The sequence below is a fragment of the Dendrobates tinctorius genome, unplaced genomic scaffold, assembly GCF_039654945.1.
Source record: "Dendrobates tinctorius isolate UK_male_01 unplaced genomic scaffold, ASM3965494v1 ptg000006l, whole genome shotgun sequence".
NCBI lineage: Eukaryota > Metazoa > Chordata > Amphibia > Anura > Dendrobatidae > Dendrobates > Dendrobates tinctorius.
The window spans coordinates 6,698,628-6,723,741 of record NW_027361674.1 but is presented as its reverse complement, the minus strand read 5'-3'; the positions used below and the strand labels follow the sequence as shown (position 1 = coordinate 6,723,741).

The following is a 25,114-nucleotide window of genomic DNA, read 5'->3' as shown; positions in this document are numbered from 1 at the left end:
GTGCCGCAATAAAAAAGCCCTCGTACAACTATGGGGACAGAGATTTTAATAAAGTTATGACTCTTGGAAGACGGGAAGGAAAAAACTGAAATTCAAAATTGCTGAATTATTTTGGGGTTTAAACGGTTGTTTTACAAAGACAACAAAGTGACGGGGCATTGATGCATCAACTGTTATCTCTGGTGAAGCCATGACCAGGCTTATATTTATCACCTGCAGTGGCTGTAGCGTTGCCTGAATGACCATCCCTGTATTGCATGGGTGATGGATGCTCTTGTTCTGCCAAAGAGCGAGCTGCTCAAATGAGCAGCCAATAGTCCGGGCACAAGGAGGACAACCCACCTCTTTGTACAATGGACTTTGCATGGATTTTATGGACCGGGATTGCTAAACTTTAACCCTTGAGGCCCTGCATGAAAATGTTTGGCTCGATAGTCTAGAGATCAGACAATATTACGGATGCATAGAGCATTTTATGGTGAAATTATAAGAATTTGCTGCAGCCGGGGAGGCTGATAAATGAGGAGAAAAAAAAAAATCTTCAATGAATTAGTGTTTTGTTAACATTTTAAAAAGATTTTTATGATGGGAAGTTAGAAATAAAGGTCAGTAGTAAAATGAAATAATCAGACCCTTCGATGTGGATAACAGACTCGTCCGCACTTCACACATAATGTCTCGGCATAAAAATTTATATTTTTGAACACAGCTTTTTATTTTGCCCTGCTGGGTATTTTCACTGCGCTTGTGTGTGTGTGTATAATTATAAGATGGCCATAAAATGCCATAATTTAGTCACTGCCCATTGTGAGCTATTAAATGTGAGGAGAGACGTGGAAGATCTACGACTTGTGCATGGCACTGAGGCTTAATGCCGGCTCGGGGTGGGGTGAAGGGAGCGGGAGCGGCAGAAGAGCAAGAGGTAGAATTCTGTTAGGAATATGCAATGGACAAGTGCTGTGACAAATGACTCCATTGCTCTGTCATAAATCTAGAGGGGAATTCTAAATTTAATTTTTTTTGCATATTTTCAATTTACAATTTTTTTTTGCAAAAAAAAAAAAAAATATTCTTTTAAGTGTATGTTCACACACTTCTAACTGCTACGACCTAAATGCATTTATCCCCCTCAAGGCCATGAAATACAGAGATGGGAATAACCCTTTTCTTGTAATATGAGCTCTGTAATGCTTTATTTCCCCTGATGGTGGTGATGTAGGGAAATTGAATGCTTTTTTTCAGATCCTCCCACAAATGACCGCTGAGAACTGTGGGGTTGTGGCATCGGGATGATCTATGATCTCCTCATTTTGTAGTCTCTGTACTGGCATCTCCATTCATTTCTTATTTTTTGTACATTTTCAATCAGAGGACAAATGGTAGTTTTTCTTAAATTCAGAGGAGCACAATTTCTTACAAATTTCCCAGGAAGTCAGAAAAATACAATAAATCAGGAAACCTTTCATTTTTTTTAATTGGTCCAAATGGGCATGGGAAAAGTGGTATGAGGGCAAATATGGGGGAGTTTACTTTGTGGAGGTATTATTGCCGAGTAGAGGCACAAAAGGGGAATGACTGCAGAGTAGAGAAACAAAGGGGGAACGACTGCCGAGTGGAGGTACAAAGGGGGCACAACAGCCGAGTGGAGGCACAAAGGGGGCTCAACAGCCATGTGGAGTCACAAAGGGGGCAAAATGTTCACATGTAGGCACAAAGGGGCATGACTGTTACGTGAAGGCACATAGGGGGCACGACTGCCGAGTGGGGGCATGATGGTCGCATGGAGACACAAAGGGGGCACGACAGCTGAGTGGGGCATGACGGCCGCGTGGAGGCATAAAGGGGTCACAACAGCTGAGCGGAGGCACAAAGGGGGCACGATTGCCATGTAAGGGGGCACAAGAAAAGGTACTGTAAACCTGACTACTATTAACTCCTTAAGGAGGCAGTCAATTTTTGTGCTTTTATTTTTACACACCTTTTATCACCTTTTCTAAGAGCCATAAGGTGAGATGAATTGGTGAAATTCTGCCATTGTTGTTTGGGCTTTATTTTTACAATTTTCATTGTGTAGTAAAAATACAGTAAAAATGACTAAGAAGCGTAATTCTCCAGGACCGTATGATTATTGCTATACCAAAACGCAAAATTTTTTTAAAAATTTTTTTCATGCAGTATGAATCAGATGATCGCTTCCCTTTTTAAAAGCTGTGTCACAGTTCCACCCCTCATGGTGTCTGGGATGCAGTTACTGACAGCTGAGTCATTCAGTCTGGTACAGGAGCATGCTGAAGCTGTCAGTGTGTTGACTGACAGCTCAACCATCCAATCTGAGACTGGGAGGTGTCGGCTGTCTCCAAGTGTTCATTATCACAGGTGATTGCCATGCTACTAAACTGAGCTGTTCCTCCCAGACCTCTGTCAGACGTACATTCAGCTGTGTGGTTTGTTCTCTGCCTCCCGTTCTGTATGTTGATCTTTGCTGTCAGACCTTGCTATGACCATCCGTCTGTTTAACCCCTTCTGCTCTGATCTGCTGTCTCCTGGTATTATGATCATAGAATGTTACCTGACTATGCCTTTATCTCTTCCGTTTATGGCATACCCTCCTGGCTTTTGACCTCAGACTCCTTGACTTTCTCGTCTCACGGCCAAGCCGTGAGACGTGAATCAGTGTACACATGCTGTCATACTTGAATGCTTCAACTGATCTCACTAGATCTAGCTCAGATTCAGCAAATATAGTCCATGTACAAATATGCAGCCATTACCAGGGGACACAAATATGATGACGACCTATTATCATCTTTCCGCCATCTCACTCAACCCCCCCAGCAGACCTATTGTCAGTATTCCGGGTTTTTTCTAAATCATCTTGTGAATGACAAGATGGAAGTTGCTGTTTCTCTGTGCCCTACTTCCTGTTCATTTGTATAAAACCTGGTCCAGGTATTGCCTTCCTTGCTGGAGTATTTTGCTTCTGCTTCCCGTCAGCTGTGCTGTTTGTTTCCTCAGGGTGCTTCTACTGTGGCTCGGGACATTCTCTGTTCTCTGCTTAGGAAAGCTGCACTCATCGTGCTATCATTAGTCTGTAGACTTTGGAACTTAACCCTCGGTAAGAACTGTGTTTCTGAATTGTGTGTCACCGCAACCCTTCACTCTCCCCGGTGAGAGCTGTGGGAACTATCACCGACCTTATACTTTGATGTGAACCTGTTTCTGGACTCACTTGTGTTCACGTTGCTTCTGGGACCAACTGGTGAGTCAGCTTCTGGACTTTCTTGTGTTTTTGCTGCGTCTGGGATCAACCTATGAACTTGCTCTGGACTTCCCTGTGCCTTCTACATATCTGGATTTGACTCTCTCTGCACCACTAGTGTGACCTGCGCCACGTCACCAGAGTGTCACACTCACCTTCTGATCACATTTTTGTGAGGACTCTGTTTTTGGGAACTCTGCCGACTTGCTATATAGATCGAGGACTGGTCTCATTGCAGGTTATCAGTATACCGTTTGGGATATTATCACTGTGTAAAAATACACTGTTTGCACACAAAGAAACCTGTCTCTGCCTGTTCATTGCCCCACGCTATCAGAATCCTTGAGTTCCTACAATAGTATTACACCTATCCATTAAAGTCAATGGCTGCTCACTCTCCCCAATCCCGCAAGCTTGTTGCCTCGGGGTAACTCTTGACTCTGATCTCTCCTTCAAACCACATATCCAAGCCCGTTCTACATCCTACCAACTCCAACTCATTTCCTGGATCTGCACATTCCTTAACCAAGAATCTGCAAAAACCCTAGTCCATGCACTCATCATCTCCCGCCTTGACTACTGCAACCTCCTGCTTTGTGGCCTCCCTTCTAACACTCTGGCACCCCTCCAATCTCTCCTAAGACCTACCTCTTCTGACAAGCCTACAACATGCAGTAACACTCTTTCCACCATACTAATAATCTTTGTTTTTATATAGCGCTAACATATTCTGCAGCGCTTTACACACCTTATCATGACTGTCCCCAATGGGGCTCACAATCTAAATTCCATTTGGAGTGTGGGAGGAAACCGGAGCGCCCGGAGGAAACCCACGCAAACACGGGGAGAACATACAAACTCCTTGCAGATGTTGTCCTTGGTGGGATTTGAACCCAGGACCCCAGCGCTGCAAGGCTGCAGTGCTATCCACTGAGCCACCATGCTGCAAGACCAGCTCTACCCTCACCTAATGTATCTTCCACCCATCCCTTGTAGACTATGAGCTCTCACGGGTAGGGTCCTCTCTCCTCCTGTACCAGTCGGTAACTTGTGTTCAAGATGATTGTATTTTGATCTTTATTATGTATATACACCTTTTCACATGTAAAGCGCCATGGAATAAATAGCACTATAATAATATTCCATAGGATAGATCATCAAAATGAGGGGAGCCAAAACCCAACCCAATCAGATGATATCTGCACCTGTAGTGCAACGTATGGAGCAGGAACACTGCCCATGTGGTGCTTAGTAGCTGCTGCTGAATGCAGTAATTTCTCTCCCATCCGAAGTCTATGGATCACATACATTGCTGTGTGCATGCTGATGTAGTGTTTTAAGCCATCGGTTGGGGTGTCAGGATTCAGACTCCCACTGATCTGCTGGGTTTTTCACCACCTACCAAAAAGAGGATAGACCTTTAGGGACTCTTAAGTTCATGGGAGCCAGGATTGGGAAGCATTGTCCTTGCAGCCTCTCTGTACAACGCTGCGGCATATGTGGTGCTGCACAAACGATGGTAAATACGTATAGTAAATAAATGATACATTTGACACTTTGCATAAATAATGACTTCCATGCAGTATATATTGTGTGAGCTCGGGGAACTTTTCTTTTCCCACAGAGCATTTCTGTCTTCGGCATCCCACAAGTTATAAAGCACCCGCCATGGAATTCTTTATGATGGTGGCATTAATAGTCATATAATTTTATTAGCTTTTTTTTATGACAAACCCTGGTTCTTATTTACACCAAATAATATAAATGCCATAAAGGATTGATGAAAGGGGGTTTGACATTGTGATTTACCCCCGGCTTCCAGGCTGACGCGCATTAGACGACGCTGGATTTTAATTCCACTGTTGCGGCGTCTTGAATTAAACAGAGCAAATTAATGTCATGCAGTATGGGTGCAGTACATCACCGCTTGCACTGTTATAATTGAGGAAGATCAGGCAGAAATATATACAGTCTGCTCCATATGCTTTAGATATTTTTTTTTTAATATGCAGCTTTGCTTCATTAATATCCTTGTATATAGGACTTGGAGGCAGAACATACGACTAGATCGCGGTACTATCTGTCTACTACTCAGACTTCCTAGCACCCTGCAAAATTTTTAACAGCTTAATGGATTTTCTAAGAAACTTTTCCTACTATATACAGTGGGTATGGAAAGTATTCAGACCCCTTTACATTTTTCACTCTTTGTTTCATTGCAGCCATTTGGTAAATTCAAAAAAGTTCATTTTTTCTCATTAATGTACACTCTGCACCCCATCTTGACTGAAAAAAAAAACAGAAATGTAGAAATTTTTGCACATTTATTAAAAAAGTAAAACGGAAATATCACATGGTCATAAGGGATTAAAGTCCGCAGTACGATGGGTGACACTGGGGTAGCGCAGATTTCGGTCCAGATCTGTAGTGGTTCCTTTATTTCGAAGACTCGCTACATAACTTCCGTGGATTCGAACTTAAATAGATGCAAAGCATAGAGATTCCCATTTTACCTCCCACACAATGGGAAGAATATAGCAATTCTTTGTGTCGGGCCTGGCTATAATGATTGAAATGAAGCAATTACAGGAAAGAGTACAGAGGAGATGGATAGGAGGAGTAATTATAGCGCAAAGGTAAAGGAGTCGGCGGCTATGTATGGCGAGTAGGTATCTGTATGGAAAAGCTCCACAAATGAGGAGTGTCACGTAATGTAACCCGGCCCTGTGTATTGGAGAGCGATGGAATACCGAGAGCAAGAGAAGTCACATCATCGTAATTATCCCCAGACTAAAGAGCGGCATTTGCATAAATATTGTTTGTAAAGAGCAATTAGCTGGAAATTGACATAAAACCAGTGGTAATTACAGCAGTTCAATGACTAAGTCCATATGTGCCCCCTCAGACTATGGATCCGGCGCTTCTGCCTCTTGTGTTTCCACATTTTTTTCCCGTTATTTCTCAATCACACATGGTCTACATTGTAATTAACAAATAAAGAGATCTTTAGTCATTTCTGCATAAATCAATAGTCATTTGCAACTTTTAAATGCCCGTAGTTCCTATTTCCAGCCTGCAAATGTATAAAAACGTCCTGAGCCACAAAAAAATAAGTTTAGTAAAAATATAAGATAGAGTAAGATGTTTTATCCCTAAGGGTAGGAAAGGAGGGCAGCTGAAGTTCTTTCCCTAAGGGTAGGGAAGGGGGAAAAGGAGGGACATGCAGTTGAAGCTCTATCCATTAGGGTAGGAAAGGGGGGGGAGGAGGGAGATGCAGCTGAAGCTCTATCCCAAAGGGTAGGAAGGGGGAGGTGCAGCTAAAGTTCTATCCCTAAAGGTAGGAAAGGGGGAGAGGAGGGAGATGCAACTGAAGTTCTTTCCCTAAGGGTCGGGAAGGGGTAAGAGGAGAGAGTGCAGCTGCAGTTTTATCCTTAAGGGTAGGAAAAGTGGGGGATATGCAGCTGCAGTTTTCTACCTAATGGTGGGAAGGGGGGAGAAGAGGGCGCTACAGTTGCAGTTTTCCTTCCAAAGGGTAGTTACCGGAGTGAGGAGATAAGGCTGATGCAACTCAAGACTTCTACTAAGGGTATGTTCACATAGAGGTTTTTGGAGCACACTAAAAACCACTTCAGAGTACCCTATGAATGAGCTTCACTTTTATGTCAAAAGAACAATATTCTTAGAAACCCGATGTGTACCTTGGTTACCAGCTCCCTGCACCAGCGCGCTGGTAACTAAGGTGCACAGTGAGTAACTAAGCGACGTGCGTCGCTTGTTACCCGCGTGTCTCTGGTGCTGATCCATGATGAAGCTGCCTGTTTGGCAGCTCACCAGTGATCTTGTAGCGATACACCAGCGATCCTGACCAGGTCATATCGTTGTCGGGATCGCTGTTGCATCGCTATGTGTGACAGGGCCCTTAGGCTGCCATTGTTCTTGGCAGCGCGGGTCCTGTTTACACTGGATTATGCGCTGCCGAGAATGATCTTTTGGTTTTCCCACATGACGAACGAGTGCGTTGATCGGCGTCCTGTTTATACTGCAGGATAATCATGAAAAGCTCATTCACAAGTAGCAGCTTCTTTTCCCACGTGGAAAAAAGAATATTGTTCTTCTATTGACAAAAAAGTAGCGACACACCAGCGATCCTGACCAGGTTATATCGTTGTCGGGATCGCTGGTGCGTCGCTATGTGTGACGGGGCCCTAAGCGCATCTTTTACAGATCGGTCAGAGAGTATCATTAATAATGTTCTGCCTGTAAGAACAGGCTATTAAACCAACGCTGATCAGTTAGTATTCACTTGTCGGTGGACGTTTAATGCTGCCAGATGATTCGTGTAGGATCTCCACTGGCCATACATAACCCCTCTGTACACTTAAGTCTATTAAAAAACATAATAACATTCTTTTTTTAAAAAAAGACCAAGGATGGAGATGACGGGGAGGCGGGCCAAGTACGGAGATGACAAAGAGGCGGGCCAGGGATGGAGATGACAGGGGAGGCGGGCCAGGGATGGAGATGACGGAGAGGCGGGCCAGGGATGGAGATGACGGAGAGGCGGGCCAAGGACGGAGATGACGGAGAGGCGGGACAGGGATGGAGATGACAGGGGAGGCGGGCCAGGGATGGAGATGACGGGGAGGCGGGCCAAGGAAGATGATGGAGAGGCGGGCCAGGGATGGAGATAGATGACAGAGGAGGCGGGCCAGGGATGGAGATGACGGAGAGGCGGCCAGGGATGGAGATGACGGAGAGGTGGGCCAGTGATGGAGATGACAGGGAGGCGGGCAAGAATGAAGATGACTAGGAGGAGGGGCCAAGGATGGAGATTATGGGGAAATGGGCCAAGGATGACGATGAGTAGTTGTGGGGAAGGTAAGAGGTGAAGATGACCAGTGATTGTGAGTATTGAGAATGAAGAGTACTAGAGGTAGGTATGAAGATGACCATGAAGTGCAGAATAGAAATAATGCGGAAGATCAGATGTGATGAGGTAAACAGGGATACAAATGAGGAGGACAAGTAATATGATGATTAGGGGGACCAAGAATGGAGATAATGAGAAGAATGAAGAAATGGGATGGTTATGAAAAGAGAAGAAGTGTGATGATTATGATGATAAGGACAAGGGATGAGCAGGTCTGGTAATGAGGAAGAGCATGGATTATAAAGAATAAGGAGGACACAGGAAGATTGAGATGGAGTAGATGAGGAGGACCAGTGATGTAGATGATGATAAGGATCAGGGATGGAGATGATGATGATAAGGACCAGGGATGGAGCATATGATGGATGAAGAGGACCATGGATAAATCTGATGATGTTGAGGACCCCAGGAATAGAGCTCATGAAGGATGAGGAGGATCAGGGATGGTGATGATGACGATGACATCCAGGGATAGAGATAATGATAATGAGGACCAGAGATGGAGATCATGATGAGGAGATTATGGATGGAGTTGATGGTGAGGAGTACGAGGGATGTAGATGATGATGATGAGGATCATATATGGAGATAATGATGATGTTGAGGAGCAGGGATGGAGATGATGATGATTGAGGAACAGGGATGGAGATGATGATGACGATTATGATGACCAGGGACAGAGATGATGATGAGGACCAGAGATGGAGATGATGATGAGGAGGACCAGGGATGGAAATAATGATGAGGACTAGGGATGGAGATGATAATGATGACCAGGGAAGGAGATGATGATGATGACTAGACATGGAGATGATGATGATGATGAGGACCAGGGAAGGAGCTGATGCTGATGAGGACTAGACATGGAGATGATGATGATGACCAGGGATTGAGATGATGATGATGACGACGACCAGGGATGATGATGATGATGATGACTAGGGATGATGATGATGACCAGGGATGATGATGATTACCAGGGATGATGATGATGATACTGACCAGGGATGATGATGATGAGGAGGACCAGGGATGGAGATGATGATGAGGACCAGGGATGATGATGAGAAGGAGGACCAGGGATGGAGATCATGAAGATGAGGACCAGGGATTGAGCTGACAAGGAGGACCAGTGATGGAGGATGCATGACGCAGCCTCCCCCTCATCCTCTCTCCTGGCACCTGCGCCTTTTGCGCATCCTCTATAAGAGCTCGTCCCCCCTCACTGGAAAATGGCGCTGAATAATTTCCTCTTCGCCCAGTGCGTCCTGTATTTCCTGGCCTTCCTCTTCAGCTTCATCGCGGTTGTGCCCTTGTCCGAGAACAGCGCGGACTTCCACGGGAAATGTCTGCTGTTCACGGAGGGCTTGTGGCTGAGCGGGAACGTGAGCCTGGAGCGGGAGCACTTCACGGTGGACGAGTGGGGGCCGGAGTCCGCCTGCAGGTTCAGCGTCTTCTCCGGGGTGCTGGCGCTGCTGGCCGCGGCGGTGCAAGCCTGGAGGAGCCTCTTCTTCCTGTGCAAGGGCCACGAGGAGTGAGTACGACAGGAGAGACATGCTGGTACTTCTGGTGCGGCCTGAGCTCACTGCTGGAGGACACAGGGGGCGGACAGCACCTCACTGCCTTCACCTCACTACCAGCCTGCACCTTACTGCCTCACTGCCTGTCTGCAACTTACTGGCTCACTGCCTGCACCTTACTGCCTCACTGCCTGCCTGCACCTCACTGCCTCAATGCCTGTACCTCACTGCCTGCCTGCAACTTACTGTCTCACTGCCTGCCTGCACCTCACTGCCTCAATGCCTGTACCTCACTGCCTGCCTGCAACTTACTGTCTCACTGCCTGCACCTTACTGCCTCACTGCCTGCCTGCACCTCACTGCCTCAATGCCTGTACCTCACTGCCTGCCTGCAACTTACTGTCTCACTGCCTGCCTGCACCTCACTGCCTCAATGCCTGTACCTCACTGCCTGCCTGCAACTTACTGTCTCACTGCCTGCACCTTACTGCCTCACTGCCTGCCTGCACCTCACTGCCTCAATGCCTGTACCTCACTGCCTGTCTGCAACTTACTGTCTCACTGCCTGCACCTTACTGCCTCACTGCCTGCCTGCACCTCACTGCCTCAATGCCTGTACCTCACTGCCTGCCTGCAACTTACTGTCTCACTGCCTGCACCTTACTGCCTCACTGCCTGCCTGCACCTCACTGCCTCAATGCCTGTACCTCACTGCCTGCCTGCAACTTACTGTCTCACTGCCTGCCTGCACCTCACTGCCTCAATGCCTGTACCTCACTGCCTGCCTGCAACTTACTGTCTCACTGCCTGCACCTTACTGCCTCACTGCCTGCCTGCACCTCACTGCCTCAATGCCTGTACCTCACTGCCTGTCTGCAACTTACTGTCTCACTGCCTGCACCTTACTGCCTCACTGCCTGCCTGCACCTCACTGCCTCAATGCCTGTACCTCACTGCCTGCCTGCAACTTACTGTCTCACTGCCTGCACCTTACTGCCTCACTGCCTGCCTGCACCTCACTGCCTCAATGCCTGTACCTCACTGCCTGCCTGCAACTTACTGCCTCACTGCCTGCCTGCACCTCACTGCCTCAATGCCTGTACCTCACTGCCTGCCTGCAACTTACTGTCTCACTGCCTGCACCTTACTGCCTCACTGCCTGCCTGCACCTCACTGCCTCAATGCCTGTACCTCACTGCCTGCCTGCAACTTACTGTCTCACTGCCTGCACCTTACTGCCTCACTGCCTGCCTGCACCTCACTGCCTCAATGCCTGTACCTCACTGCCTGTCTGCAACTTACTGGCTCACTGCCTGCACCTCACTACCTGCCTGCACCTTACCGCCTCAATGCCTGTACCTCACTGCCTGTCTGCAACTTACTGGCTCACTGCCTGCACCTCACTACCTGCACCTCACTACCTGCCTGTACCTTACCGCCTCAATGCCTGTACCTCACTGCCTGTCTGCAACTTACTGGCTCACTGCCTGCACCTTACTGCCTCACTGCCTGCCTGCACCTCACTGCCTCAATGCCTGTACATCACTGCCTGCCTGCACCTTACTGCCTCGCTGCCTGCACCTTACTGCCTCACTGCCTGCACTTCTCTGCCTGCCTGCACCTTACTGGCTCACTGGCTGCACCTCACTGCCTGCCTGCAACTTACTGCCACACTACCTGCACCTCACTGCCTGCTTGCTCCTTACTGGCTCAGTAGCTACACCTCACTGCCTGCCTGCACCTCACTGCCTGCCTGCATCTTACTGGCTCACTGGCTGCATCTCACTGCTTGCCTGCACCTTACTGCCTCGCTGCCTGCACCTCACTGCCTGCACTTCTCTGCCTGCCTGCACCTTACAGGCTCACTGCCTGCCTGCACCTTACTGGCTCACTGCCTGCACCTCACTGCCTGCCTACACCTTACTGCCTGCACCCTACTGTCTGACCTCACTGCTTGCACTGCACCCACCTGTCTCTGCAGCAGGGCTGGCTCCAGCGGTATTAGGGCCCTAGGGTAACAGTCCCAGAGGCCTATCAGTATTTTAACTTTTTCCTCCTATAGCTTTTTGTTTTTTGCTACATCGTTTTTTCGGTCCTGTTTTCTGCGGTACCAGGTGTATTATCACGACCATATTGGGGTCAGTGTGACTTTCTCATCTCTTTCTTCCATTTTTATGGACGGTCCGCTCTCCTACGAAGCCCGGCTATCAGTAGCCCCCTCCGGCCGCCATCACCATGCCATCTGCTGCACCCTACAATCATGATACATGGGGGCTGGTGGGCATCAGAATGGGCACCACCTCCCCTCCGCTCATCATTTTAAACCTCTTAAATCCCACAGTCAAGACCTACAGCGGCATCGAAGAGGTTAAACTTCGAAAAATAGAGATTTGCAGCTAGAGCAATTGTGGATCTGAGCCGGGACTAATCCGCATGCAGCCGCCATCATCGCCCGCCCCAGGGTTTTATTCTACAGATGTAGCAGATCTGATTTTTTTTTTAAATATTTCTGTTTATTTAGAAGAGTGCAATGAAACACTTACCTAAGAGTCTCACTTAAAGGGAATGTATCATCGGAAAATGGCTCATTGTTTAACCCCTTAAGGGTGCCACAAACTATTTTCTCATTTTTTTCCTCCCCTATTTAATATAAATAAATATTTTTTTTCACGGTGTGGGATGCCATCTTCTATAACCTCCCCATTTTTTATCAATGAAACGATGAGGGCTTGTGTTTTTCTCGCTGAGCTGTACTTCCAGGACTTTTTGATCTCTCTTTATTGAATTTTTGGGGTGAGGCGCCGCGACCTGGGAAATGCAGTTCGGGTATTTTTTTCTCTATGGTGTTTACCTTAGGGCTAAATGGCCTATTTACATAGATTTGACCTCTTACACAGCGAATGTTTTTTTTTGTTGAAATGTGAAAAGGGGTGTGGCTCAAACGTTTTCTTTTTTAGGTTTGTAATTTTTACTTTTTAATCTTGAAGCTAGAGGGTGGGGACGACCTTCTTTGATGATTCCCAGACACTGAACACACAGACATGATAGATTCCTGCTCTCTTGTCTCTATGTAGCACATGTTCAGAAGCAGCAGCATGGCGAACATTAATTAAACATAAGTACTGAGCAGTGTACCTGTGAATCCAGCTTTGTAGTGAGATACATACTCACCAGAAGCAGCAACCTGAAGAACATTATACAGCAATACTGAGCATTGTTGCTGTGAATTGAGCTCTTTGAGATAAACACTCACTAGAAACAGCATCATGTATCACATTATACAGCAGCACTGAGTAGTGTAGATGTGAATCCATCCCTGGATATATCTAAATAACCCTAAATAAAATATTTACCATAAAGCAGCATCTTGGAGGGGATTTTATTTTACTATTGAGAAGTGTAGGTGTGAATCCAGCTGTAGGGTGATATAAAACACATACTACAAAGCATCAGCATGGGGTGGGGGTGTTGTGGATGTCCCTTCTCTGGATTCTGAGGCATCACAAAGTAGGATCCCCAGCGATGAAAAGATCATCCGCTCTCCTCTTGGTAATAAACATTTGATTTGGGGAAGAACCCCTAGGCACGGCCACTTTTACTTTGACCACTAGGGCCTCCACTGTTCATGAGAAGTAGGGGGGGCGCAACACTGATAAATAGTGGTCAGCTGCCGTCCCAACACACCCTACCGACTATCGTTTCACTTTTGGGTTGAGCTATACTCGCTCCATGGAAAAAGTTTGCAGATTGTGTTGCCGGGTGTTGGCTCTGTGTGGCTGCATGTAGATGCATCGGGGGCGACAGCCGCTACCTGCCTGCCATTGACGAGCGGGACTTATAACGAGGCGCCACTTTAGAGTGTATGATTTAAAATCTCATTAAGAAGATAAATAAAGGGATTTAGGTGACGCGGATAATGAGACAAGAGAAGAGTAATCTTGAGACTTGGGCTATCTCCTTGGGGTTATTAATTACCGCCGCCGTCTGAGGAGACCGCTTATTCCCACTGTCTGCGTGCCGCACTGTTTGCTACTTCTGCTGTTTTTGTCTTCTCATGAGTTATGTTGTGTTTCTTTTTATTGCAGCTCCTTCTTTTACGCCTTCCTGAATCTGCTGATCAGCTCCATTGTGGTTTTCGTTACATTTATTGCCAGCACTATTGTCAGCGTCGGATTTAACATGTGGTGTGATGCCATTACCGAGAAAGGAAGCCGACCTTACAGGTTGGTGGAAAAGATTTATGTCTCGCGCTAATAAAGTCGAATGAGATTAGAAAAAAGGGACTACCCTTTTTTTAAATTTTTTTTTATCATAGCTACAGCGCCTCTCATGTGCGCGTAGCCCATGTCCGGTATTGCATCTCAGACCTATTCCGGAAAATGAGGCACAATACCAAGACAAGTGGTGCGGCTTTTTGCAAAATGCGCCCAAGGGCTCATTCAGACGCCTATTGATCCATGGATCAATTTAAGGCTATCGGTCCATGAAAAATGCAGATCGCACACGGGTAGCATATAGATGGTTTCCATTTTTTACTGTTTAATGGACAGGAGGAAACTTTTAATTTTTTTTTCATTCCATATGAAAAAAATGCATGTCACGTTTATGGTAAAAGTAGGCACACGGACCAAAAATGGGTGGGATTTGGATCCAGAATGCTGATCAAAAATGGTCCAGAAAAAAAACCCCATTATTATTATTATTATTATTATTATTATTATAAATGAGCCTGAATGAGTTACCCTTACTGAATTAAGGGTAAAAAGTCCCATATAGAAATCGAGATGGATGACCTTTTGGTGCGGTTTAGTATACTGTTGAAGGAGGAGGAAATTAAAGAACCTGGATCTGTTCATCCGTCTTCTCTTTCCAACACTTGTAAGAGAATGGGGTCTCCTGCTTTTCCCATTGCTTCTGTGATGAGAATGGATCCAGAGGTCTAGCCACCCGTGTCTGTGGCTCTTGGCACAACCCTACCTGTGATATGGCTTAAATAGGGTTCTCCGGTGGCGCTCTCTTGCGTACCAAAAGTGAACAGTGCCGATGACGTTATGACCATACAAACCTGTTGAGATGCAGGCACAATTGAAATGGTTAGAACGTCACCGGCACTGTTAACTCCCGATGCAAATGAGAGCGCCACCGGATAACCCTTTCAGTGATCTCTACAAACAAAATTGAAGTAGCCGTAATTCATTTACTAACCCCATTTACTTCTCAAGTCAGTGGATTAGCAGCCTACAGACCTGCAAACCGGAAGCAGGAGTTGAGTTTATGCTAAAGTTTCTGGTCAAGAACCTAGAGAGAATCTGTGTTGATATTTTGAGTTTAGTAAATTAACCCCCAAATAACAAACCTTCTTGTAAAGGACTTCTATATTATGCCCTTTAGTGAGCCTAGAAAAGGCTCCAATGAAATAGGAGGCATTTATGTTGCCATTTTGAAATGCGGAGGAAGCCTCGGACAGGTTCACACTTAGGACCATAAATCCCTTTTGCCCTGCAAAATTAGGTTCTGACCGTCCTGTTACGAGGTTGATATGGTAGTGTGCACCAAGAGGGGGCGCTATTTTTACTCTTGCTTTGGAGTTTTAGTTTCTGTAACTGATCCTGAATATATTTTCCTCCTGTGAAGTTGTGAAGAACTCCAGGATAGAGACCTCGAGCTCAACTTGGAAAATTCAGCCTTCTATGACCAATTTGCCATTGCACAGGTAAGGGTTAACTATTTATTATTCTATAGAAATTGTCCAGTTCAAAAACCCTATTAGTGAATTCTGAGTTTCGAGGCGCCTCCGTTCACGATCCTTATTTTTTTGGCCAGAGTTGAGAACATCTACAAAGAGAGCATTTGCACTAACACACAGTTGTCTTAAGCCCTAATTTTCCAAATTGATGCATGTGGGAAATGTAAAAAATATGGCTCTGTTTACACAGACATTTTTTTTTTTTGAAGCGTTAAAAATCACTGAGTTTTTCAGGCAGAAGGCCGAAGCTGCTTAAGGAAACTCTCCCTTTTTGAAGGAGTCTTTCTTTTCCTGAAGTGTCTTTTGCAGTCTTTTGATTGGACAAAGAATAGACATGCGTTTTTCAGAACCTCTTTAGGAAAAACAAAAATGTAAAAAAAAAATAAAAAAAACTCTTCTCATATGGAGAGGAAAGTGGATTTCTCATATAGATGAGTAGGAAGACTTTTCCAAGTATTTTTGAGGAGGATTTAAGAGCAGATCCGCTCTTGAAAAAAAACCCAAAACTGCGAGCATACAGTTGTGGCCAAAAGTATTGACACCCCTGCAATTCTGTCAGATAATTCTCAGTTTCTTCCTGAAAATGATTGCAAACACAAATTCTTTGGTATTATTATCTTCATTTAATTTGTCTTAAATGAAAAAACACAAAAGAGAATGAAGCAAAAAGCAAAACATTGATCATTTCACACAAAACTCCAAAAATGGGCCAGACAAATGCATTGGCACCCTCAGCCTAATACTTGGTTGCACAACCTTTAGCCAAAATAACTGCGATCAACCGCTTCCGGTAACCATCAATGAGTTTCTTACAATACTCTGCTGGAATTTTAGACCATTCTTCTTTGGCAAACTGCTCCAGGTCCCTGATATTTGAAGGGTGCCTTCTCCAAACTGCCATTTTTAGATCTCTCCACATTTGTTCTATGGGATTCAGGTCTGGACTCTTTGCTGGCCACCTTAGAAGTCTCCAGTGCTTTCTCTCAAACCATTTTCTAGTGCTTTTTGAAATGCGTTTTGGGTCATTGTCCTGCTGGAAGACCCATGACCTCTGAGGGAGACCCAGCTTTCTCACACTGGGCCCTACATTATGCTGCAAAATTTCTTGGTAGTCTTCTGACTTCATAATGCCATGCACACGGTCAAGCAGTCCAGTGCCAGAGGCCGCAAAGCAACCCCAAAACATCAGGGAACCTCCGTCATGTTTGACTGTAGGGACCGTGTTCTTTTCTTTGAATGCCTCTTTTTTTCTCCTGTAAACTATGTTGATGCCTTTGTCCAAAAAGCTCTAGTTTTGTCTCATCTGACCAGAGAACATTCTTCCAAAACGTTTTAGACTTTTTCAGGTAAGTTTTGGCAAACTCTAGCCTGGCTTTTTTATGTCTCGGGGTAAGAAGTGGGGTCTTCCTGGGTCTCCTACCATACAGTCCCTTTTCATTCAGACGCCGACGGATAGTACGGGTTGACACTGTTGTACCCTCGGACTGCAGGGCAGCTTGAACTTGTTTGGATGTTAGTCGAGGTTCTTTATCCAACATCCGCACAATCTTGCGTTGAAATCTCTTGTCAATTTTTTTTTTCCGTCCACATCTAGGGAGGTTAGCCACAGTGCCATGGGCTTTAAACTTCTTGATGACACTGTGCATGGTAGACAAAGGAACATTCAGGTCTTTGGAGATGGACTTGTAGCCTTGAGATTGCTCATGCTTCCTCACAATTTGGTTTCTCAAGTCCTCAGACAGTTCTTTGGTCTTCTTTCTTTTCTCCATGCTCAATGTGGTACACACAAGGACACAGGACAGAGGTTGAGTCAACTTTAATCCATGTCAACTGGCTGCAAGTGTGATTTAGTTATTGCCAACACCTGTTAGGTGCCACAGGTAAGTTACAGGTGCTGTTAATTACACAAATTAGAGAAGCATCACATGATTTTTCGAACAGTGCCAATACTTTTGTCCACCCTCTTTTTTATGTTTGGTGTGGAATTATATCCAATTTGGCTTTAGGACAATTCTTTTTGTGTTTTTTCATTTAAGACAAATTAAATGAAGATAATAATACCAAAGAATTTGTGTTTGCAATCATTTTCAGGAAGAAACTGAGTATTATCTGACAAAATTGCAGGGGTGTCAATAATTTTGGCCACAACTGCAGCTGTAATTTGTGGAGGAAGCAGACACTAGGGCTGATTGTTGGAGATGCCACATTTTGTCAGTAAGGGATCTTTTTATGAAAAAAAATTAAAAAAAAAACAAACAAACATGAAGAAAACCCTTTGAGATGGTGTCTGAAAGTTGAATACAGGAAAGCTATATATCTTTGTACCGTGATAGCCAGTAGATAGAAGACACTCTTTAGACTCAGCAGGGAGAGAGAGAGAGGGATGAGCATTGGAAATTAAAGGACTCAACGAGGGGGAAGTGTGAACGGAAAAGTCTGTAAACTTTTTATAATTACTGTTTTTTTATTGATCGTTAAGGGATTCGTGTTCTCTCACAAATCCCCCAAAAATGTTGGCCAGCATGGAAATTCTGCTGGATTGTATTTTAAATCAGGAAAGGAAGTAAAAATCTTCCTCAACACATAGTAATCAGGAGTCAGACAGCCGTAGAACTCGGACGCTGTCCCGCTCTGGTCGGGGGAGCCACCGGCTAGTCTAAGCACTGTGTTGTGATCCTCTTTTGACTTATACGTGACTCTTCCCTTAGTCGAACTTTGGGAGATTTACTCATCTCTGTAAATAATCTTTTCAGTAGTTCTATAACATCTGTAGGCATTAATCTAAAAAGGACATAATGGAGGTGTAACAGCTGTTGGACACACCCAGAGATGCTGATTGGCCGAGAAGAGTTGTCCAAGGCGCCTGCCTCATATCCTTTTCAGCTTGATGCGACCACAGTAAACCGTTATTCACGTGAGCTTTAAATACACTTGCGTCATAATAATATATTCTGTATCTGTCCTGTCTCCGTTTCCTAGTTTGGGCTTTGGGCCGCTTGGCTTTGCTGGCTCGGTATTACAATCCTTGCTTTCCTGAAGGTTTACCATAACTATCGACAAGAAGATTTGCTGGACAGTCTGATTCAAGAGAAGGAGCTGCTGATCGGGAAGTCATCCTTAAGAAGTTCTCTACAGGAGGAGAAAAGCGGCATGATATAAAATATGCATGTGGCCCCCTCCTCCCCCAGCCATGGCCAGATATTTATTTCAGACTTTGTGTTGACTACTGAAATAATGACCACAGTACCATCTGGCCAATCCATGTCAAAAGATTGTATTGGAGTACAAATTAATGTGTTATTATCCCCTCCTGCTTCCCCCCCAAAAAAAAAGTAATAATAATGTAAAATATCAACTGCAAAAATTATGGCACCTGCTCCACTAGCTGAGGTCATTCCTGTATTCTGATCAAAATTCATTAGTATGGGAAGCCCTAAATGACCTCGTTGGGGGAGGGGCGTTAGGTAAGGGTTAAGCTGAGCTTCACATATCCTAAAATCCTACTTTGGGTTATTTCTGAAAATGCATTTTTGTGTCCAGAACCTTGAATTATGCCAAAAAGAGATTAACCTTAGAGCAATCTTACAAGTCGGCTAACGGTTCTGTCTACTTTTGTTACCAAACTATCGCTCAAATGCATCTACAATAATAACTTTTAAGAGATATTTTTTTTAAATCAAGTCTTGGGTACACAGCTCGTCTGCAGACTTATGTGCTACTATGGTTATCGATTGCAAACAAGCCCTGATTCTGCTCATAGTCGCCTTAAATCTGTCCCTTATTTCCAACTAACATACATTGGGTAGGGAACAGATGGATGAATTATGATTGCCAGATTAGACTACACTTGGTTGCTTTGTAGTCTGTAGCCGTGGGAAATGCATAGGTTTTCATTGGAGCTGCAGACCTAAAATGTCAGGAGAATTTTTAATCATGAAAAAGTTGCATGAGTATACAGTACCTGTCCAATTAGTGACGAAATGTAAATATGTAACAATGAAGATTGTGATTCCTTAATGCAACACTTTAGAATGTAATTTAGGGATTGCCTAAACTGTGTTATATGCAAAACGTGTTATCTATTCCTAACAGGAGGAATATCTATAAAATATACGGGGCTGTCTGGAATTCAAATTCCTTATAATTCCCCCCCACAGACTCATCTATACATTATAGGCTGTGTTCTGTAGTGCTGGTCATTCACAGATTATATACAGCCATAAACAATGTCCTTCTTAATAGTCACTGGAATAATTTAATACAATGCTACTGTATAGGGCTGCTGTAAATTCAGGTTCCACATCATTTTCTTGTTCAATCATTATTATGATATAGGCTGTATTCTGTTGTGCTATATACACAACTATGAACAATGTCTTGGCTATTAGTATCAAGAATAATATCATACCATCCTATTATACTCATATGCTGGAAATCCAGGTTCCTCGTGGCTTCCAAGCGGAATCATCAGTAAGTTATATGCTGTATTCTGTATAAATGCCATTTTTAGGTTATATACAGTAATAATAGTAAAATAAATAATCAATAACCAACTGAATACGGCTGCTGTAAATTCAGATTCCCTGTGATTTCCTTTCAGAATAGTCAGTAAGTTATAGGTTGTGTTGTGTAGGTTATATACCGCCATAAACAATGTTTATTTAATTTAAAACATGAATATTCTCATAATAGCCTTAATTATAGGACTGCTAGAAATTTAGGTTCTCTGTGATTTCCTTGCAGTCTCCTTTACTTAGAATACAGCCTATAACGTACTGACCATTCTGGAAGAAAATCAGTCTTTCCTATTAAATACTAAGAATATTCTCATTATAGGCTAATATAAAAGGCTACTAAAAACTCAGGTTTCCTGTGATTTCCATCCAGACTGAGTTCCTTTCAAAATTATCAATATCTTTATAGGCTGTATTCTTTGTAATACACCAAAGAGTCTGAATTTTCTGCAGCCTTATATAGTAGAGAATTAAATTACTATATTCCAGTTACTAATAGGATTGACCTTGTTTATAGCTGTATATAATATGTGAATGGAAATACGTTATAGGCTGTATTTTGTGTAAATGCCATTCACAGGTTATTTACAGCCATAAACAAAGTCTATCTCAATAGTACAGTAACTAAAATACAGTAATTTAATACCCTACTATATAAGGCTGCTGAAAGTTCAGACTCTATGATTTCCTTCCAAAATTATCAATATGTTTATAGGCTGTATTCTTTGTAATGCACGAAGGAGTCTGCAAGGAAATCACAGGGAACCTTAATTTCTAGTAGCCCTATATACTAGGTTATATGAGAATATTGTTGGTATTTAATTGGAAATACATTGATTTCCTTCCAGAATCATCTGTACTTTATAGGCTGTGTTCTGTAGTGGCTGCAAGTTATATACAGCCATAAAGAGTTTATAATGTACTATCGATTCTGGAATGTCTTTCCTATTAATAACAACAATATTCTCATAACATGCTAATATAAAAGTTTTCTAGATAATAAGGTTATTTGGGTTTTCCTTCCAGAATCATCAGTACATTATAGACTATGTTCTGTTTAAATGCCTAAATGCCATTTACGCATTATATACAGCCATAAGCAAAGTCTATTCTATTAGTAACTGGAATAATTTACTAATTCCCTACAAAAAATAAAGAGAATCTAAATTTCTAGCAGCCCTGTACAGTAGGGCAACAGTGTTCCAGTTACTCTTAAGATAGACCTTGTTGATGGCTGTATATAACCTGTGAATAATATTCACACAGAATACGGCCTATAACGTACTGATAATTCCAAAAAGATAAACAAAGGGAACCTGAATTTATAGCATTTCTACATACTACATACGGTAATTATTAAAATATTCTTGTTATTTAATAGGAAAAACATTGATTACCTTCCAAAATCATCAATACGTTATAGGCTGTGTTCTGTAGTGCCTGCAGGCTATATCCAACCATAAACAGTTTATCATATACTGTTGATTCTGGAAGTAAATCATCTTTCTATTTAATAACAAGAATATTCTTCTAATCACCTAGTATATAGGACTGCTAGAAATTCAGGTTCCCTGTGATTTTCTTCCTGAACCATCAGTACGTTATAGGCTGTATTCTATGTTAATGTTATTCACATGTAAACACATAGCCATAAATAGATCTACCCGATTAATAAATTATTCTAGTTACTAATACCCTACTGTATAGGGCTGCTGGAAATTCTGGTTTCCTGTGATTTTCTTCCAGGGTCATCAGTACGTTATAGGCTGTGTTCTATGTTACTGTCATTCACAGACAATATACAGCCATAAGCAAGGTCTATCCTATTAGTAACTGGAATCATTTTCTAATACCCTACTACTGTATAGTTCTACTAGAAATACAGACTCTGATTTTATTGCATCCTCATCAGTACGTTATACACCGTATTCTATCTCAATGTCATTCACAGGTAATATACAGCCATAAACAAGGTCTATCCTATTATTAAATTATTCCAGTTAATAATGCTCTACTGTATAGGGCTGCTGGAAATTCAGAAACTCTGATTTTGTTGCAGACTCATCAGTACATCTTAGGCTGTATTCTGTTGTGCCTGCAGGTTATATACAGCCATAAGCACTGGTTTTAGTTTGATCAGGGCTGAATACACATGGCTCAGTGGATGTAACTTCTCATGTAAATAAGCATCTTCTCACTGATTCTGCTTTATTGTATGTGAATAAGTTCAAAAATGTATTAGACATACCATTAAATACGTGCGCTTCTAGTTGCTATGAACAGAATTGACTTTTTCTCTGTCGATCTCATGTCTATTGCTTTATTATTTATCTCTTATTTATATGTACTTTTTGTTTTTATGCATGATTTGCTGTGTATATAACACATTGATGGTAATGTATAGGGATATGTAATAAATTCCGTACATCATATCAAAACTAAAACATCCAAAGGTATTTATTTTGAGGACCGCAATAGGGATTTCAGGGGTTGTTTTTTAGAAGTAAATTAAATATTAAAAATGGGAAAAACCCATGTAGCCACACACACATGATGGTGGGAGCAGCACGGGAGGAGTATGCTGATTTTGTTAGGAGAACATTACTTTTCGGTTCAGGTGACTGTTTATATGAGGGATATTATGAACTAGTTAAAAATTAAAGATCATCCCACCATTAAAAAGGTTGTTCTCATGTATGCTTTTCAGGAGCACACCGCTCCACCAGCCTCCTGGCTCCTGCTTGTCAGAGTTGCGGTGCACTCCTGAATTATTGACATTGTGGAGAATTTTCGTATCGCTGGCCCGAATGGTGCGCTCTTGCTTCTCTTCTGCAGCATGGGGAAGCACAGCAAGGACGGACAATGTCCTCAACACCTGAGTAGTGCTTACAAGCGTGCTCTTCTTGCCTAGGAGATCGGCAACCGCTGATAGTTTATCGCCTCGATTACAGGCCTCCTCTATAGTCCCTCCATTCTTGAGAACTGAAAAGATATTTAATAAAAAGTATACTGCAAACTTCCCTGTTTTTACAAGCACTTTTGCAATTTTTTGAAGATGAATAAACCTTACTAAGTTCACAGATGATAATGACAGCAACAGAGGAGGACAGTGCAGACTACCTTAAATACCGTAAATGAGTGATGGGTAGTTTCTTTGCCTCCTTTCTTCCACCTTGCATGATGGTGTGTATAGCGCCTATGCAGTAGAATCACAGTTAGGGTTATTACTAATAGCGGAGCTGTAATATAGGTATATTTCCCTTAAGCAACCAAGAAATTTGTATATATTTCAGGGCAGTGCTTACGCTACTATATATTTTGAGTGATCTGAGCATATCTGCAAAAGCGTCTGTCACTGAGGCTGCTATGTTTTCAGACAGGAAATAATTTCCTGCAACTTTTAAAAACTATTTGCTCCGTTTCTATGTTTTGTAGCCTGATGTACAGAATTACTTTTGTACGCGATATCCAATGTATTTAGTCCATCAGTTATAACCTTTTTACCCCCCTTAGACATGTCTTTAAAGTACCTGTAGCTGAAGTTGGAGGAGTGTCTGCCCATAATACATATGGAAGTAGTAACTCCCCTCCACCTCCCAAAACAACAACTTTTTTTTAACTTTTATAGAGACCTGCTGTGACAATCATGAAAAAAGTTAGTGTATAAATTGCATGTAAATCAGACTAGGAGTACACTGGGGGCTGTTCCTCCCAGTGCAGTGACACGCCTCCAGTGCACTTCCAGCCTGCTTTGCATATGACTTCTACAATAGATTTGTTCTGATTGGGACATCAGATCTGTACAAAAAGGTATAATTTTTATTGGGGGACAAATCGTTCAACTACCTCCATAGGATAGAAAAAAAACTTACCAACAGGTTTCCTTTAAAGTTGTCTAAGGCTAGTGTGGGTCTCTGTAGAAAGGACCAATGCTGTACTGTTTGACACATATTTTGCCTATATGTACTTATAGATGTATATAATCTGCCAGATTGTGACCTTTTTCTTTAGCATGCGCTGTAGAAACTAACTGGGATAGGAATCCTGATGATTGTAAAGCTGCTAATCCAGTCTTTCCCAAACTCCAGTCCTCGCGGACCCCAACAGGTTATGTTTTCAGGATTTCCTTACTATTTCACAGGTGATGGAAGTATCATCAAGGCATAAGGAATTCTCTCACATGTGTAACACTATGGAAATCCTGAAAACATGACCTGTTGGGGTCCGCGAGGACTGGAGTTTGGGAACCACTGTGCTAAACCTACCGCTCAGCTTATAATGTGCTGCAAAATGAAGTATTACATGTACTGCAAATAGCCATATAGTAATATTATTTATTGTCCCTTTCAGAGCCGATTATGCTTGTATCAAACCTGTATGTAAAGTAAAAGAATATCGCCATTTATACTTGAAATAAACTATGACTGATACATTGACGACCTTTTTGGAGTTATAATTTTAGTATCTCACATGCAGATTTTTCCACTTACAAATTGTCTGTAGATTTTATCCCTTTCCATGTGCAATATCTCACCCACTTTCCTGTTACTGTTGTCCGATGCAGATCTTCATTTGCAAATTTGCAGTTAAAAAAATCTGTCACAAGTGAAGTCAGTGTGAGGCCCCTATTACAGTAATGCAGACACTAAGCGACCACAGATTGTAGTCTTCCTCCGGATTATGTGAGCACCGACTCTAGAGGAAAATGTTAAAGGGAATCTGTCAACTATTTTTTCAACTATCAGCTCCCGACACCGCCATCAGGGACTTATCTACAGCATTCTGTAATGTGCCGGCAGCTGATAGTCGAAAAAATAGGTGACAGATACCATTTTAATCTCCCCTCAACCTCCTTGATGCAACATTCAGAAAGAGTGTAATATGATCTACGTGGGCATGACTACTAGACAGCTGAAGGTGCGAGTGCGGGAACATGTTTTGGGCATAGAGGCGGCAGCGACCGCGGAAGATATAACATCATTAAAGACTATTCCCCGCCATTTTTGGAAGTATAGCTGCGATGGCAGCCTTCTCAGGATGAGGGGCATCGACATGGTTGAGACGGGGATCCGTCGGGGTGGGATCTCTAGGAAGTTGGCCCAACTTGAGTCCAGATGGATTTGGACAATTGGGTCAGTCCATCCA

The 25,114-nt window shown here is 43.2% G+C and overlaps 1 protein-coding gene across 1 annotated transcript; it reads left to right on the top strand.

Moving 5' to 3' along the window:
* The first annotated feature begins 9,322 nt into the window (after positions 1–9,322).
* On the top strand, positions 9,323–24,405 carry TMEM179 (transmembrane protein 179). The gene is made up of 4 exons (XM_073570300.1): positions 9,323–9,723; positions 13,795–13,932; positions 15,344–15,422; positions 18,435–24,405. The coding sequence occupies exons 1-4, from the start codon at positions 9,422–9,424 to the stop codon at positions 18,612–18,614; spliced, it is 699 nt and encodes a 232-aa protein (XP_073426401.1). The 5' UTR covers positions 9,323–9,421; the 3' UTR covers positions 18,615–24,405.
* Positions 24,406–25,114: the final 709 nt, after the last annotated feature.